Here is a 17,484-nt window from a genome sequence, read left to right on the forward strand (position 1 = left end):
CTGAAATGGTAACGAAAACCGCAGTCCACATACAGTTTAAGCACAGTACAGTGCATCTGGGAGAAGAACAGCGAAGCATTGTCCCCTGACAAAAGAGCCTTTCCGCCTGCAATTGCTCGAAGTATGAACACTTTTTTCCTATTCCTCTGTTCTTCGACAAGCCAAGATTGCCAGGGCTCTTGGGCACAGCGTTCGTGAACCAGGAGGGTAAGACTCGACAAATTAGCGATGACTAACAAGGACTGGCGTTATAGACAGCGACCTGCACATAGCAGTTGGCGACAATGAGAGCCAGCTTGCGCTGAAATTGCCTGGTAGGGACGTCGTGCTCCATCAGGTGGGCTAAATCATTTCCAACCTTGCCAGCTTCGCTCGCTCGCAGTGTGGCCCACAAATGGTCGCATAAAAATTAGCGGTCGTACAATCAATGCCATTTGTACCGATCAATACCGGCCAGCACCGAGAATTTACGGTTAAGTCCTAACCCGCTTCTTAGTCATACAAAGGACAATGTACACACGTAAATCACACTGTTACCATATATGCTTGCTCGACTAGCCTTCTTTATTTTCTACCATTTCTATGCATTTAAACATTCGGAAGCTTTATAGACTTTCGCGTTACGTCGGAGAGCTTTTTTTTGACGTGAAGCTCGTCTGTGCACGTCTAAAAGTTGACCTGCAAGGCTCGAATTCATATAAACACTCAAACAAGGCAATTATGGCCGTGGAAACGCTGTCATTCTTGCCGGAAAACATGATATTTTTCCAGGGAAGGGAGCACTAATCAACGGCAACCTCTTCAACGGTTGCGGCGCTTTAACCATAACTGGAGCCACGCTTGTAGCAGCTCATTCGAGGTGGCTTAGAGGCCTAACAAATGGCACAGTTGGGTACGACAGCCTTTCCCGGTCACTGTCCGCTGTGAGAACCAGAGTTATCTTCGGGATACTTTTTGAGCTACTGCCTCCGAACGGAAGCGATCGGGAGGTGCTGAAAGGGGAGTGCGCTTCGGGGCTTCCTTAGCTGGACGTAATAAATTCCATAGGGTACAATATGTTCACTGAAAATACGATACAGAACTGTTGCAGGATCGTTCATCATATTATTTCCCGAAAGCGTTTATGGCTAGGGTTGTCTCCGAGTCACCTGCCTAAGTCGACTATAGCATACAACCTTGGCATCAGACAAACTCCAGCTAACTTTTTCCAGAATCACTATCCACGCTGCTGTGGGACTGCCTCCACAGACAAACAAGACTGCGGTCGAAATTTCTTATGCACACTGGTTTTTTTCTTGCTTTTTGTTATACTCGTGCTATGAAATTCCAGTGGCAATTAACCGAGCTGACTGTTTCTTCCTTTTCTGTAAAGACGATAGGTTTTATTGTGGTACTTAAGCCAAAAAAAGTTGTTCTGTTCGTATGTCTGTCTTTCTGTCTGTCGCTTGATTCAGCCTTCCGGCCAAAAGTACAAAAGTTGTGCTCGATTAGTATACTTGAACGAGAAGTTTATATTGTAAAAACTTTTCCAAACCTCTAAATCTGGAACAAAACTACATACTTGTTCAACGCTGTTCAGAAAATAACAACAGTCAGGCATATTTGAGGCAAAATACCAAAACATAAGGGCTGTTCGGAGTGGTTTTTTAATTCAATACACGTGGCTCTTGCTTTTTGCGATATCCAACAAAAAATACAGGTTGAAAGAATGTTTTTATCCAAACTACAAAAAGCGCTTGCGCCCGTGGCTCTTGCCCCAACCCTTGTAAGGACGTTCCTAGAAGTCCCATAGTAACGAATAGTTCCAGGGGATTCCGCGAGCTCCGAAACGCGGGAAAATTGAATTAACTCCACAAATCTCTCCCGCATTTATAGTGGTAGGTGCGAAAGGGAAAAGAAGAGCATGGGTGGTGGATGCTATCAAGAAGAGAGACATTTACGTGGCGGTGGCGGCAAAAAACTGTCGTTCGTTTTTCGACGACATTTGCAGCGAATCCAGCAGATACGCGGCCAGCGTTTTTTATGCATACATGAAACTGCGTACAATTTGCTTCTTACTGTGGATTTTTTATTATACAAGCTATGGAACGAAACGCGCTGAATATTTTGTTGTTTTAAGCTTTCACATGTATGTGAGCTATTCCGTAAAACGCCACAGAAGGTGTTCGCAAATGGTTAGGAGCTGTGAACATTATTTGCAGACGATATCCTGCTGGGTGAGCGTTTGGTGGACACTGTTGAGGTGCCTTCTTTAGCCACAACAAGCCGAGTAACAATTTGGATTTTATTTTATTTAACTTTATTTAAGTGCACCATCGTACCTACAAAAGGTGTGCACTCCCGCCAGTGGGAATTGACAATGACTGATCCCAATATACTGAAAATAATTAGTAGCGGCTTAGCTCTGCTATGCCAGGATATACGTAGCGTGAGCTAAGGCTAAGTTTCAGCAATCCAGTTCAATCCAGTCCAGTCCAGTCCAGTCCAATTCAGTCTAATCCAGTCCAGTCCAGTCCAGTCCAGTCCTGTCCAGTCAGTGCTCCTTGCGCATGCTCAGCACGGCTCTTCACGAGCCACGCGAAACGGCTATCAAGCGGCTCCGGTGCAGCGTCAGACTTGGCTACTGTGCAATTGAGGCGCACACCTGGGAACGCGCCGGCGCCAGTGCGTCTGCCGCGGCTATGACGCAACACAATCCAGCACAATCCACTTTAATTCAATTAAAATCCAATCCAATCCAATCCAAGCCAATCCAAGCCAATCCAATGTTCCTCGCGCTTGCGCAGAACGCCCCTTCACGCCACACGCGAAACTGCTCAACCTCAGCCAGTGTAGCTTACGCTACAAAAAACGAAATAACAACGGCGGCAGGCCATGCAAACGCGTACACAGCGGGGAAATCAGGAATAAATGCAGCGCCAGCAGGTGCAGTGGCATCGGAAAGAACTGAAAAAAAAAAAAACAATCAAGCCAAAACAAATTCGGCACGCGGAATCGGGCCGCGTGGGTAGGTCGCTAGTCTGCACGAGGCCGTGGAGAGCACAAAGACACCGGGAGATTGCGCTGGCGAGTAGCTCACCATCGAAAGTGTCGTTCGTGCAAACCTACAATACCAAGCTCACCCCGCTCATCAGCAAGAAGAAGATTGGGCGCTCGTCCGAGTCCTGGCCACCCACCGGCAGGGACACGGAAGAGCCTCCCCAGTATGAAAGCCAAAATAAGATGGACTGCTTTTTTCTTGGGAGGTGTTTTGAATGCGAAAGCAATCCCTACCTCAGCACACCCTAAATCGGGTGTCATGGCCAAGGTGCTGCGAAAGAAAAAAATCCTGGGCCATCTCCACTACCGCGAAAACTGCGTAGGGGAGAAGCATGCAGTGCATTTGGTAAAAAAATTAGAGGGAGACTACGACAAGGAATATGGAAATACTACACAAACAAGCGCTCTCACGTTTGTGTTTGTCGCTTGCGTTTGCCGTCTCTCTATTTCCCGTGTAGTAGCGCTCTAATTATAACCAAATATGCAAAACCTTGCCCAACAGTGTGTTCTCATGCGGTGTATCAGTGTATTCTTGGTGCTTTGGCGTTTTTCCCAACAAAGATGAAACAGCTGGGGGTAGAGGTACACATCTTTGTTGTAAAAGTCATGTGTCTTTAAGCACGAAGCGTTCTAGCGCGAGGCGTAAACAAGTGTCCCGGTGTTTTATTACCGCTGCTACAACTACGGCGCTTACGACGATGACGATATGAGACGCGGACAGCCCGAGCCCCTACGGGGCGTCACGTAAAATTCTTCGGGGCACTTTAAGGGACTCTGAAGTCAATACCGAAGTTGGTCTAAATAGATAAATTGGCATCCCCTCAAAACAAATATACCAGTCTCTGGGTCAGTGCCGTGAAAAGAATCGCGCAAATATTCCAAAAGTGAAGCTCAGTCACCCAGCAGAAATGGCGTAAACGGTGACTGAGCGGATGGGGCAAGAGTTACGTGACGAACAACACAACGGGAACCCCGCACACAAGCTCTCAAAGAAACACATAAATGTTAATTTTACGTGAAATTTCATGGCTCACAAACCATTATAAATGTACAGGTATAATTCAAGCGATGCCGACATTCGCAAGCTGCCAAGCTGTGGCGCCAGTGGCCGTTGCAATGGTTATTGCAAGTTCGGTGTAGTCACATGCCTGTTGTCTCCTTGATTGCATCATGACGCAAATAGCGCGTTGGCATTCCACAGTTCCGCTGTTGATTGATTGTAGGGTTTAACGCGCCGACACAACACAGGCAATGAGGCGCGCTGTAGTGCAGGACTCAGGGTTAATTTTGACCACCTGGGGATTTTTAACATACGCCGAAATGTCGTACACACGGGCGTTTTTGCTTTTCGCCTCCATCAGAAAAGCGGCCGCCGTGGCCGGGAATCGAACCCGCGACCTCGTGTTCAGCAGCGCAAAGCCTTAGCCACTGAGCCACCGCGGCGTGTCGCAGTCCTGCTCTTCTGTGGACAGTAATTTGCGTCTGATAGAAGAACTGTTTTGCTCCCTTACGTAGGCCTGTCTACCCGAACGAAGTTTTGCACCCAGGCTGGTGGCCTAAGCTGTGTGTGTGTTGTGGTCACATTCGCTTCGCGATGAAATTCGACGGCTAGCTCCAGTGGTTGGACTGTGCTTATTATGTTGGAATTAACACTAGCGACGATTAAACCCCGCACCGTGCACAACACACCCAATACCCACACGAACAAACCATGCTAGACATAGAAAGTGAACAACGCCACTCCATTGCAGCAGCCCATTGCCCTGCGCTTGCTGTCATGAGGCTCTCAAAATTTGCTCTCCCACCTGCCCTGTCGGAATGCTTACTTCGGTACCTCCCAGATTAGGTTCTTCTGGCTCCCCACTTCCTTGGTCAAGTACAGTTGCTAGATTGATCGGTGGCTTCCCGGTAGCCAGTTGCTGTTTCTCAACTGTTTCCTTGTCCCTGTGTTTTACCAGCAGATCGTGATCACTAACTGCCAACAAGCACTCCACATCCCTCGCCAGTTTGTCAGTAACCGCACAAAGCAATGAGACGTGCGAGCTCTGTTTGTCCAGTCTGAACGGCACGTACGCGAGCACTGCTTCTCCGCTGTGCCCGAAGGCTCCCTTTACGACCACTTTCCCCCGGGGATGGATATGTTTCACGCTAAGCAGGGAGCTTCTCACCACAGTGATATCAGCTCCTGAGTCTAGGCCAGCCCAAATGTGTGATCGTTCTGACATCACCCATACGTCTCCAGAAGGGGCTGACTTCCCTCGTCGTGCGTTAGTGTTTGGGTTATCAACACCCTTGATAGGATTTCTCAGAGTGACCGAGCTCTTTGCCACTCGTCCAACAATTTTTGCATCTGTTTCCTGGCACTCTGTCATGAGATGACCGTGTCGGACGCAGCGGAAGCATTGGCGTGAGTCTCGGGCCTGATCGGCTGTAGGGACTGCGCCGTTACTCATGCATTCTCGCACAAGGTGACCCAGTTGTCCGCAAACAAAACACTCTCCGTCTCGGGCTGGGTGTTTACTGTTGGGTACAGAGCACTTAACATTGCATGTTTCACCACTACCTTGCGGTGCCCCACCAGATCCTTGTCCTCTCCTTCGCCAATGCATCAGAGCGCTAGAGATCGCCGGCATGTACGGTGTACGTGGCTCCCCTCGACTTGTCTCTACTGCCTGCGCTACCTGTGCTAGCTCATCCAGGTGCAACCATTGTTTGCTCTCCTGGAGGGCACCCTGTCTCTGAGTATCTTGGGGCAGCGCTGTCTTGAGTTTGCCGGCCACATCTAACTCTGTGAGATCATCCACCTTCTAAATACCTCAACTATTAATATAATAGGAGAAGTAGCTGTGGATCCGCCGTCGAATCTGACGCCAAGACTCATTACGGCTCTTTTTTGCGGTTTCAAACATTTTTCTGTACTCGGAGGGGCACAGACGCAGTTCCCTTGGCCCCAACGACTTCAATTCGCTGTAAGGCAATATCTCGTTCACCCCGCTTGTCATCGTCAAAGCTCCAACTCTAACGGTCCGGTAAGGCATTAGCGTTAGGGCCCTAGCATTCTTAGGAACTTTCAGAGAGTTGAAAAGCATCTGCACAGTGTCGAACCAGCCTGGCACACACGTTTAGTCAGTGGGCACATGCGGTAAGAGATTGATCAACAATGTAGAACCGCCAAGGACACCTGAATGTACCGATTTGTCGGAATCTAGCGCCACACCCTGAAGACTTAATTTCATGATCTTGAGCTCTACCTTTGCCCGCTCTAGTTTGGTTTGCTTGATTGCGAGCAGCACTTCTGCGTCTGAGTCTCCTGCCTTCATGCCTGCGTCGCTCGTCGCCGCCCCTCACGGGCTCGCGCTCACAGAGGGTGCACTCGTGTCGAGCATTTTAGACTGGCGCAAGCACTGTGTTTTCGACCTCGTAAGCATGCAGGGCAATGGGCGAAGCAATGTCGTTCACTTACCCCTTTGTGGACGATAGCTCCAGTAGCACAGGACAGACTGAGGAATTCCTAATGTACATTTGTAACACACGTATTCGTCCCCAAATAGTTCAAGCGTTCGCAACGCAATGCGGTACCTTGTTTAGTTCACACGCACGCTTCCCAACACCAACTCTCAGTCAGCCTACACTGGCAATGTAACCGACGTTCTCCCAGATTCCCGTCCACCATCTTCAGTGTTCCGTCTTCGTTTCTTCCCGGTGAACACCAATACACATCTTCCGCGCTCACTTTTCAAAGCTTCATGCGGCATCGGCGATCCCTTTCTCAAACATTTTCTCCCTTTCTTAGCTTTCTTTAAAAAATGCGGATACTCCTCTTCTTCCAGCTTCGTCTTTCGCATCAATATTTTCTTCCTCCCATTGCGGGAAAACTTTCTGAGTCCGCTCCAAACCCCACAAGCTCTAATCCTTCATCACTTGCCTTCTAGTTGCCGATTGGGGTCCAGCTCCACCGTAAGTGGCGGCTTCATTCGTGGTCGTCGTCCCGCAGTCGCTGCGTGTCCCGGATATCCCCCCGTCAAACTCCTGTCGAGGCTGCGCCAGTCACGTTTTGTTCGGGTTCGTGACAACCCGTGAGGGAACACTGGGACTCGTTGCATGATGGAAGGCTGTTTCAGCGGCTGCGCGGACGAGACTCCACAGCTGTTTATTCTAATACACACTTGGTTTACATACAGAACAAGGTGAATGGTGCACACGTCACTCGCAATCCTTCCCGGCAACATGCCGGCTATCGGCTCCACACGCCAAGCCGGCCACACTCGTTGACGTCCGGCTCTCAACTCCCTGCTGCCAGCGCCCTCAGCCCGTCGCTTCTTCACCACCCCACAAGAACAAACAAAACACCGCTCCAAACAATAACACCATGAGTGGTGGCACGGCTGAGCGAAACAGTTTCTAAGAATTTAGGTGCTTCGAACTCCCCCCCCCCCCCCCCCCCCGCGGGCCAAGGCTGGCACGTGAAGCTTTGCCATTGTCCGGCCCGGAAGCCCCTCCATTATTTCACTCCCCGTCTCCCGGGACCACTTCTACGCCCCCCCCCCTTGTCGCCATGGCGTCCTGGAAGGCAAAAGCTTGACACGGACCCTGTTGCACTGCCTGCGGATACCACAAGAATCGTGCGTCGCGAGAAGAAATAGCCCCACTGCCTGCGCAGATGATCGCAAGTAACTACCCACGATCTCCGTGATCCAGGCCGTTGTCGGGATGAAATCGCAAGCATAGGCCTTCCTCCAGTCTGCAGCGTCGGACATCCGCATCCTTTTGATTTTACCCAAGCATCTCGGCCAACCACGCATCTAATTCCCCGAGCGCTGTTCGGTAACCCACACCGCAATCCTGCTGATGGCGAACGCAAGATGACCAACCGATTTGCTTTACCTGCTCCCGCATTGGCCCCATCACTCGTTACTGCAGGAATCGCTGGATACCCCATCCGAATAGATCCCCTGATTACGGTTCTCGGTACTTTAGCTCCGGCTACACTTTCGATACGCAGCGTCATTTTGCTCCAAGTTTTGTTGCCAATCACTTGAATGCGGACCCTGTGCACGATCGGTTAAACAGCTCACCCTCGCCCGAACGCCGCCAGTCCCGCTCGCCGCAGCTTTGCCGCTCTTCCCCGTATCCCGACCATGCCAACCGATCCTCCTCGGAAAACTAGGCAGTGCAGCTCCTAGAGGTGACGCTGTATTTCCGAGGTGGCCCGAAAATGCTCTACTTACTCGATCAGGAAAGCACAACTTATTAGCCCTTCATGTCGATGGTGTACCGGTTACTGCTTTAGTCGATACAGGTGCACAGTTGTCTGTAACCAGCTCATCCCTTCGCAGCCGCCTACGGAAAGTCCTCACGCCCGCCCGTTCCTTATTCTGAGTCGCCGATGGTGGGATGACCTCCGTAGACGGAATGTGTACTGCTCGTGTTGGAATTGCGGGCCAAGATATCCCTGTTATGTTTGCGGTCATGAAAACGTGCCCTCATGGCGTGATTATCAGCCTTGACTTTCACGTCGATCACGCTGCCTTAGTCGATTGCGCCTCGGATTTTCTTCGTCTCGAGCTGCCAACCAGGCTTGCTACTCATGTCGATCCTCATCCGCGGCTTTGTTTCATTGAGCACACTCGGTTGGTCCCACGGCAGTGACCTACCTTCCGCTGACCTCATTTACGCCTGCGCCAGATATTGATTACATCATTTCACTGGTTACCGACGTGCTGCTCGACCGCAACGTGACCCTCCCGTGTTTGGTCGTAACGGTTGCCCAGAACCGCATCACACTCCTTTCCTAAATTTCGTACTTTCCATCCAAGTCCTTCCGCAAGGAATAGCCCCTTCCCTGCTTACCCCTTTCGATGACTGCGAAGTTACCGTTGTCGCCATTGACATATCTCAAGATGCCAACGAAAGCACCCACAACCTCCCAACAAAGGTGTTTATGGCAATGATTTCTCCTGACCTTGTCGGTAAGCAAGTGCAGGAGCTCCGCGGTCTATTTGCCATCCATCGGGACATTTTTGACTTCGACAGACGTCCGTTGTAAACCGTCCCATTACAACAGCGATGCCAGCCCTATACGTCGACGCCCATATCGCGTGTTTCTGACCGAACGAAGTGTCCTTCAGCGGGAAGTCGACGAAATGTTCAGACGAAATGTTACCGAACCCTCCTTTATCCCATGGGCACGGCCGCTCGATGGAGTTTCCATCGAGCGGCCGTGCCATGGGCATTACCAGGCGTCTTGGTGGAAAAGAACGACGGCTGATGGCGCTTTAGCGTCGACTACAGGCATTTAAACAAAATCACCAAGAAGGATGTATACCCGCTCCCTCGAATTGCTGACGCCCTCGAATGTGCCCATGGTGCCTCGTACTTTCCCTCAATTGACCTGCTGTCGGGATACTGGCAAATAGCTGTAGACGAAAAACATCGAGAAAAATTCGCTTTCCTAACAGCTGACGGGTTGTAGCAATTGAAATTCATGCCATTCGGACTTCGTAATGCGGCGACCACACTCGAAAGGATGATGGACTGTCTTCTTTGCCCCTTCAAGTAGACAACCTGTCTGTGTTACCTGGACGACGTTGTTGTCTACTCCCCCACATTTGAGACTCAACTTCAACGTCTCTCGGACATTCTGAGTCTTTCGCGGGCCAGGTCTGCAACTCAACTTTAAGAGTTGCCATTTCGGATGCCGACAAACCAATATTCTTGGTCTCCTTGTCGACGTCACAGGTGTCCAACCCTATCCCGAGAAGATACACGCCGTCAAAGACATCCGCGGTCCGCGCTCGATGCACGATGTGCGCAGCTAATGGGGCTGCGTTCGTACTTCCGCCGTTTTGTCAATCATTTCGCTGCCATCGCTCACCCTGCCATCGCTCACTGACCTTCTTAATGAAGAAGCAGCATTCTCTTGGGGCCCAGCGTAAACGTCCGCTTTTTACACGCTCATACCACACCTATCGAACCTACCAATACTGGCTCACTGTGACAGCTCTTCTCCGAACGGAAGTGCCCACAGACGCTAGCGGTCATGACATAGGAGTGGTGGTGGCATGGTGCGGCGGGCATGGTGCGGCGGCGGTGACCTTTGATAAACAAGCGGCGACACGCCGCAGGCGTTTGTTGGCATGTGGGGTACGGCCTTGTCGGGCTCTTAGAGGCCACTTGTTTGTTGTTTTTTTTCGTCTCGCGGCTTCTGGTGCTAATCTTTCTGAGTATTGACATCTAGTTTGTTTGGGAATGGGAAAGGAGTTTGGGAGAAGGGGTGGGCCGATTGCCCAATTATGAGTTCCGCCTGCGGCGGCTGTGTGGTCTATGAATGGCCAAATATTTTAATGGTGTGTCCTTCTCTGTCGCTTTGGTTGCGCCTTCCTTGGAGGCGGGGTTATTTTTAATAAAACCAAAATGCTTGATGTAGAGAGCGGAAGGAGAGAGCCCCGCTTGCGGCGGGCTCGTATCGAGCTGTCCTCGAGCTCGGATCTGCGATGTCTGTTGTAACTCAGCTGTAAATACTGTAATAAAGTGTAAATATTGTGGAGTGGACCATCGTCAGCTATGCGCCTTCGATCAGCGAGCCATCTTCAAAATCAGCATCATCATCGACCAATTCACCGATCACGTCGTATTTCAACTCCACTCATCACCGGAGAACTTGTCATAGGCCCGCCCGTCGCAACGGCCTTTATGTTCAAAGCCTTGAAGCGCTTGCCGAAAATTGTAATTGTAAGCGGGCCTGAGGCTTCCACGCGTTGGGACAACTGAGAAATTTCTCAGAATGAAACCGAGACGTCAGTCTACAGTTTTGAGCGTGCGCTCTGCAGATACAAATTTCCCGCAAGGGCTGAAATTATAAGGCTTTCCTGCCGGCTTCGTTTTGTAGCAACAATTCAGGGTATAATTAACAAGAACGCGTTTCTATCGAGAAAGTACCGCGCGCTGCTGTACACGCGAAGCAGCGGCGGCTGCGCGATACCCTCCTATCTGCGGTGGCGCCCCTCGCGGTAGCTTTTGTTCCCAAACGAAACTTGGCCGGGGAGTTTCATAACCAGAAAAATATTGACGGACTCTGCTAACACGCATGAGCATGACACGGATAGTTCCTGTCCGACTTTTTGCTGTCCGACTTCCAAGACATCGGTGACTGTCAGCGCCGCGATCAGACGTTCGGGTCTATAATCGTCCGCCTTCACTCAGACCAAGGAGGTTTAAAATAAACTTCCAACGGACCGCATTCCAAACGCGTTCGTACTCCGGGATGGTGTCCTATACTGCTGCAACTTCCGGGGAGATAGACCTGACCTGCTTCTAACAGTACCCAATCACCTTTGTTCGCATTTCCTCCGCCAGCTTCACGACGTGCCAATAGCAGGCCATCTTGGAGCTTCCCGCACGTACGACCGCGTCCGCCGGCGATTTTACTGGCCAGAGATCTACCGGACTGTGCGCAGCTATGTCGCGGCACATGACAATTGCCAACGTCGAAAACCGCCCCCGTTACGTCCCGCCGGACAATTGCAACCTTTACTCATTCCCACGGAACCATTTTATCGTGTTGTCATGAACCTTTAAGCCTCTTTCGGTTTGTCCTTATTCGGAAATTGTTGGGATGCAGTAACCGCATACTATGCTAGCCGCTACGCCATCACACGTGCACTGCCCACGAGCTGTGCTACCGATTTCGCCGATTTATTACTTCACCACGTTATCCTGGGTGACGGCTCTCCTCGCCATGTAGTTGGTCACAGATCGTGGCCGGTACTTTTTATCCCAGGTTGTCGACGACCTTCTTCCCTCCTGTGAAACAAAGCCCAAACGGTACGGGAGGCAGCGTATTTCAGCACCGTAGTAGTAGACGCACCGCGGCACAACCGCTTACCACCCTCAGATGACTGGCCCTATGGAGCGGCTAATCAGAACGTTCACTGAAATGCTTGCAATGTATGTCTCCGACTACCATCGGGATTGGGACGTTGCACTACCTTATGTCAAAGTTGCATAGGAATTCCTCTCGGGACGACAGCCCTCGATATTCTCCGTTTTCCTTCTCTCTTTGGCGGTAAGCCTACCCTGCCCTTCGACACCACGCTGTCTGGTTCGACTCCGCTGACCACTGCATATGCTGGTGACGTCATCACCCACGCTGACCTGGCTCATCAGGATGCCCTCGCACCGTTCTTGGCATGGCAACCATCCCAAAAAACTCAATACGACGAGTGTAACCGCCCTATAAACTTTGCTCCGGGCTCCTTGGTTCTTTTGTGCACCCCTTCTCACCGCATTGGATTGTTTGAGAAGCTCATGCCCCCATTCATTGGCTCTTACCTGGTCGAGCGTACCGCCACTCCCGTAACCTACGAAATTGTGCCTCTGGTGCCCGTAACATCGTCTGTGCACTCCGCTCCTCAGCTCGTCCACGTGAGCCACCTCAAGCCGTCCCACACACGGGATCCACCAACCGCTGCTCCTCCCTTATTAAATGCACCAGGATGGTGCTTCTGCGACCGGGGAGTTGTGTCGCAGAACTTTGCCAGCTTCGTCAGAAGCTGACGCTAATCATCGCCGCATATCCAGCTACGTCCAATCCCTCTTTAGATGGGTATGTGTCGCTGCTGAATAACTTACGAGAAGTAAGAGAAGCGGGACGAAGTGGGAGCTTCGGCTGGATTGGTTTTGCGCCATCTACCTGCCTATGTACCGGGGACTACGGTGTCTTCTGTAAGTACGCCTTCCTTCTGACAACCTATCTCTGCGTTTTCACTTGATATATATATATATATATATATATATATATATATATATATATATATATATATATATATATATATATATATATATATATATAGGGGTTGGCAGTCAAGAAAACCTCGGAAAGCAAAGGGGAGGTTGTGGTGGGTCATAGAAAGAGATGAAGAATTTTTTGAGTCGAAAAGAAAGTGGTGAAAAAATGCCCGCCGGGTGGGATCTGAACCCACGACCTCCAGAATACCGGTCTGGTGCGATAACCACTACGCTACCGGCGGGGCTGTTTCCCCAGCACTTTCTCGGGTATTTATGTTAAGGTATTTTTGTTTCCTGCACTTGGGGGTGGTAGCCAGCATTTTTTCATCACTTTCTTTTCGACTCAAAAAATTCTTCATCTCTTTCTATGACCCACCACAACCTCCACTTTGCTTTCCGAGGTTTTCTTGACTGCCAACCCTTATTTTCAGTCTTATTTCACGGAGCCCCTCATTTCACATTTTCTGATTCGCTACATGCTTAGCGAGGGCCTCTGTTCTGGCAGTCTTGGTGCCAAAGGGAGCTTAAGAGGGTTCAACGCTGGTCGACCACTCTTGACATGTCGTAGACACTCGAGTCACGGCCCGGGGGTTAAAAAGAAGGTCCCCTTCACCCCGAGTAGTCCGAGTGGCGCTGGCTACCACCCCCAAGTGCAGGAAACAAAAATACCTTAACACAAATACCCGAGAAAGTGCTGGGGAAACAGCCCCGCCGGTAGCGTAGTGGTTATCGCAGCAGACCGGTATTCTGGAGGTCGTGGGTTCGGATCCCACCCGGCGGGCATTTTTTCACCACTTTCTTTTCGACTCAAAAAATTCTTCATCTCTTTCTATGACCCACCACAACCTCCCCTTTGCTTTCCGAGGTTTTCTTGACTGCCAACCCTTATTTTCTGTCTTATTTCACGGAGCCCCTCATTTCTCATATATATATATATATATATATATATACATATATATATATATATATATATATATATATATATATATATATTGATTGATTGATTGTGGGATTTAACGCGCCGACGCAACGCAGGCGATGAGGCGCGCCGTAGTGGAGGGCTCCGGATTAATTTTGACCACCTGGGGATCTTTATCGTGCGCCGAAATCTCGTACACACGGGCGTTTTTGCTTTTCGCCTCCATCAGAAAAGCGGCCGCCGCGGCCGGGAATCGAACCCGCGACCTCGTGCTCAGCAGCGCAACGCCTTAGCCACTGAGCCACCGCGGCGGGTGATATATATATATATATATATATATATATATATGAGTGCTGTGAGTACCTACTTCGAAGTATCCCACTGACATTCACCTGCTAACTTTTGATCTATTTTGATCGTTTGCCCTACCATCACAATCGTGAATTGTGTTCTCTTATTCATTGCTGAAGCATCTACCGTCGCATCATCTTAGTTTGCTAATGGTGCATAGGCTTGTACTATCTTTAACCTGTACGCTTGTTTAGATTGATCACAACGAGTCCAACCCTTCTGTTAATACTAAAGAACTCCTCCGCGTTCAGCTGGTATGTCCCTGCTGATCAAAAATCCCACCGCATGCTTCTTCTTTTCTAGAGGTTCGCGGTAGCAGAGAATATGCCCGCTAATCAACTCCATAAACTCTTCTTCTATTCTTACAACATTACTTACCCTATGATACCCCACTGAACGTCCGACAGCTCCTGTAATAGTACATCTAAGCTGCCCGCACTAGACAGAGTTCGCTCTTCGAACTTTGCCACGTTCAGGTTACACAGGCGGCCTGTCTGGACCCGCAGATTTTGTCACCCTCTCCTGCATCTCTGGCCTGACCACCGCCTTGGTCATGTGCTCTGCAGCTGCTCAGAACTGAGGGTCGTGAGTTGTTTTGGTCAATCATGAGAGGTTGGGACCAAATGATACATAAAGGTGTCCATAATTTATCTGATGAGGCAGGGCTGTTTGTGTCTCAAGGAGCCTTCCTAGCATTGTTGCAGCTATCTAGTTTGGCCTCCAATGTATATTAAATGATGGTTACTTCCGGTTTAGACGGCACTCCATACCTTGAATTCCTCGTATTGCCTCTACTGATAATACAATGTTCGGTCGTGCAGGGCACGAAGAATGACGTAACCAACGAGTCTAAGGATGTATGCTGCAGGCAGGCATGAAGAAATCACATTGTATGATAGTGTATTGTCACTACTATGAGGATACGTACAATTGACGTATTTTGGCTGTCTGATATTCCTATGTTAGTGAGAGTGAAGTCCTGTAATAATTGCAGCACTAAGCTTATGGATACCTTTGGATCCGTCATAAGTATAGCCGGTTCCAGCAGCTCTAGGATGGATGTATCGTTGCCGAGGTGAAGGTAGAGGCTGCAGTACTGGGCTCTGACCAGTTCGCGGTCCGACTCCCGCACCACAGTGTCGAGGCACTCGTCGAAGGAGCCGAGCTCGACAGCCGAGCCAGTGAGCATCCCACTGGATAGCTTGCCGGTGGAATCAGCCACTGCGCAGAAGGCACACTTTTTAGGCAAGGTTTTACTCCAACAACTTCCCTATTCTTAGAGAAAGGCACATCCACGGAAATAAATCACTCAGTGTGTCGCTAGCCCACTCTATTCATGTATCCTGAATATAAAAAAAAAAAACATTGTTTATCAAGGCGAAAAAAATTTTTGTCGGAGCACCTGAGTCTGCTTACGGGATTTGAAGGCAAAGCCTGGCGATACTTAAGGATAAACCCCATCTACGGGGCAGTCTGGGTGTAATGTTGTGAAGAGTACCTTTTAAATACACGTCCACAGCAGCCTCGCCAACTTACTGCCTTACTTAATTCCCGCGTTTTCCACCTTAAACCACCACACTACCGCAAACTAATGCATCAGCGCGAATTATTTTTGCTCCTTCTACCGCGAAGAATGGTGCGTAATCGTTAGCTCTGATACAACGGCGACAGCGACTCCTGCGGCTCTGGAAACAGGATCGAACCTTACGAAGATAATTATCAGATTGTTTTCTCAACACGGCCCACCAGACGTATTGTTCTCAAAACCAGTTCCGCCAAGCTCAGGTAAAAGAAAGCACGGACCACGTCAAAGATTTCAGGGACGCACTACCTCAGTTTGGAATCCCACGCGGTGCGGTTTCCTTGCCTCTGTAACAAAACACCCTGTCGTTCAGGAAGCAGCTTTTAATAAAGCAAACCTAATCACTCTAGATACAAATCCAGCTAGGTGACGTCCGGTGGCACATCTCTGACCTTTCAGCACATCTAATGTCAAGCAAGCTCCTCTACGGGTTTGCGGTGCCTTCGGAAGAGCCAGTAAATACACTTCGGCACCCGACCGAACATATCTCGGCGCAGGCGTAACCGGCTACCATCCCGCTTCGGTTCGAGGCCGTAGCAAAATTGAACACAGTGCTTAAAGCAGGCGACTGAATAGCGCGTACTGACCATGCCTGCAATGCCAACAGACACAAGCAGTGTGGCGTGCACTAATACCACAAACAACGACTCGTGGCCTTGCGAGAGCAGGCCGTGTAGTTTTTTGGACCAATAAAAATCTTCGAAAAGCACTTTATGAGCGACGACTTCAGAACGGCTTGCAATTTCAGCCTCGCTTTTCCTCAATTCTGGCGTATTCATGGGACTCGTGAATTTGAAGCCTCGACGCTCTAAGGATTGTGTTTACGGCTACCGAGCTTGTACAAAACTGGCGCCGTTTCCTCTTGATGGACCCGCAGAATCAGGAGGAGAAGCTCAAGCGACACTGGCTTTTGCATGGCGTGGCGACGGAACATATGAGCTCAATGAAGCTACGAAGGAGCGGTGGTATGGGAACGCGTAGACGACCCGACATCGATGACGAGAACTGTGCTACTGAACTTTAATCCTTGGCGTAGGCTTGGTGACTTGCACTGTCAGATTTGTGTCGGCAGGTCGTCATCTCCGCGCCAGCCCGACCAAAACATGCCTCGGCTGAAACGACCAAGGGCAGAATAGGAGGCACTGCAAGGTGCGCGTTGTTCTCGGTGCCAGTGGTTTGGCTACCCGGAACACTAGTGTATCAGTTTGTTCTTGAACGCTGCGGGGCCGTCGGTTTTGCCGCGGCGTTCGAGCTCACTTTAAAAACCACGGAGGCGGAGGAAGCCGCCAAACAGGCGGAGACTTGGACACGCTTGGGGCGAGGAGCTCGACAGCCATACACGAGGGCAAGGCCTGATCGGTTTCATACAAAGCGGCAGACAAAATGCCACGCCGGTCGGGCAACCTGTCGGAAGACGTGGTGACCCGAACTGACGTCTAGGCTGCACGGAGCGAAGATGTTCAGGCCTCGGATGTTTCGTCAAACCCGCTCGCAAAGCAGAGTCACTTCGGTGCCGCGGAAGGCTCGTCCTGCTGCGAAATATCAGGAGCCGCTAATGAAGACGACGCTGCGCCTATTTCGAGGTTGCCGCAGGAGCCCAAACATTGACGGAACGTAGGACGTGAGATGTAACCTCAGCGAAGCAGTCCCCTGGGCAATTCAGTACCTGAAGGTGCAGACAAGCAAAGGGCATGCGTGAATGATAAGCGCCATGCCCGTGGTTCATATTCATTACTAGGGAAAATGTTTTCTCTTGAGACCGGAGCTTAGCAACCCCAAACCTCCGAGGGCTGTCCAGCGAAAGACA

General features: G+C 50.2%; 1 protein-coding gene across 1 annotated transcript in view; it reads right to left on the bottom strand.

The window, feature by feature from the left end:
- The window catches only part of LOC144138015 (nose resistant to fluoxetine protein 6-like), a 141,538-nt gene that overhangs the window by 112,378 nt on the left and 11,676 nt on the right, over positions 1 to 17,484 (bottom strand). Inside the window, exon 2 of the mRNA XM_077670055.1 lies at positions 15,108 to 15,316. Coding sequence (XP_077526181.1) covers positions 15,108 to 15,316 — 209 coding nt within the window. The remainder of the gene's footprint in view (positions 1 to 15,107; positions 15,317 to 17,484) is intronic.

This window comes from Haemaphysalis longicornis, unplaced genomic scaffold, assembly GCF_048455015.1.
Source record: "Haemaphysalis longicornis isolate Haplotype H1 unplaced genomic scaffold, Haemaphysalis longicornis Haplotype H1 scaffold_1, whole genome shotgun sequence".
Classification (NCBI taxonomy): domain Eukaryota; kingdom Metazoa; phylum Arthropoda; class Arachnida; order Ixodida; family Ixodidae; genus Haemaphysalis; species Haemaphysalis longicornis.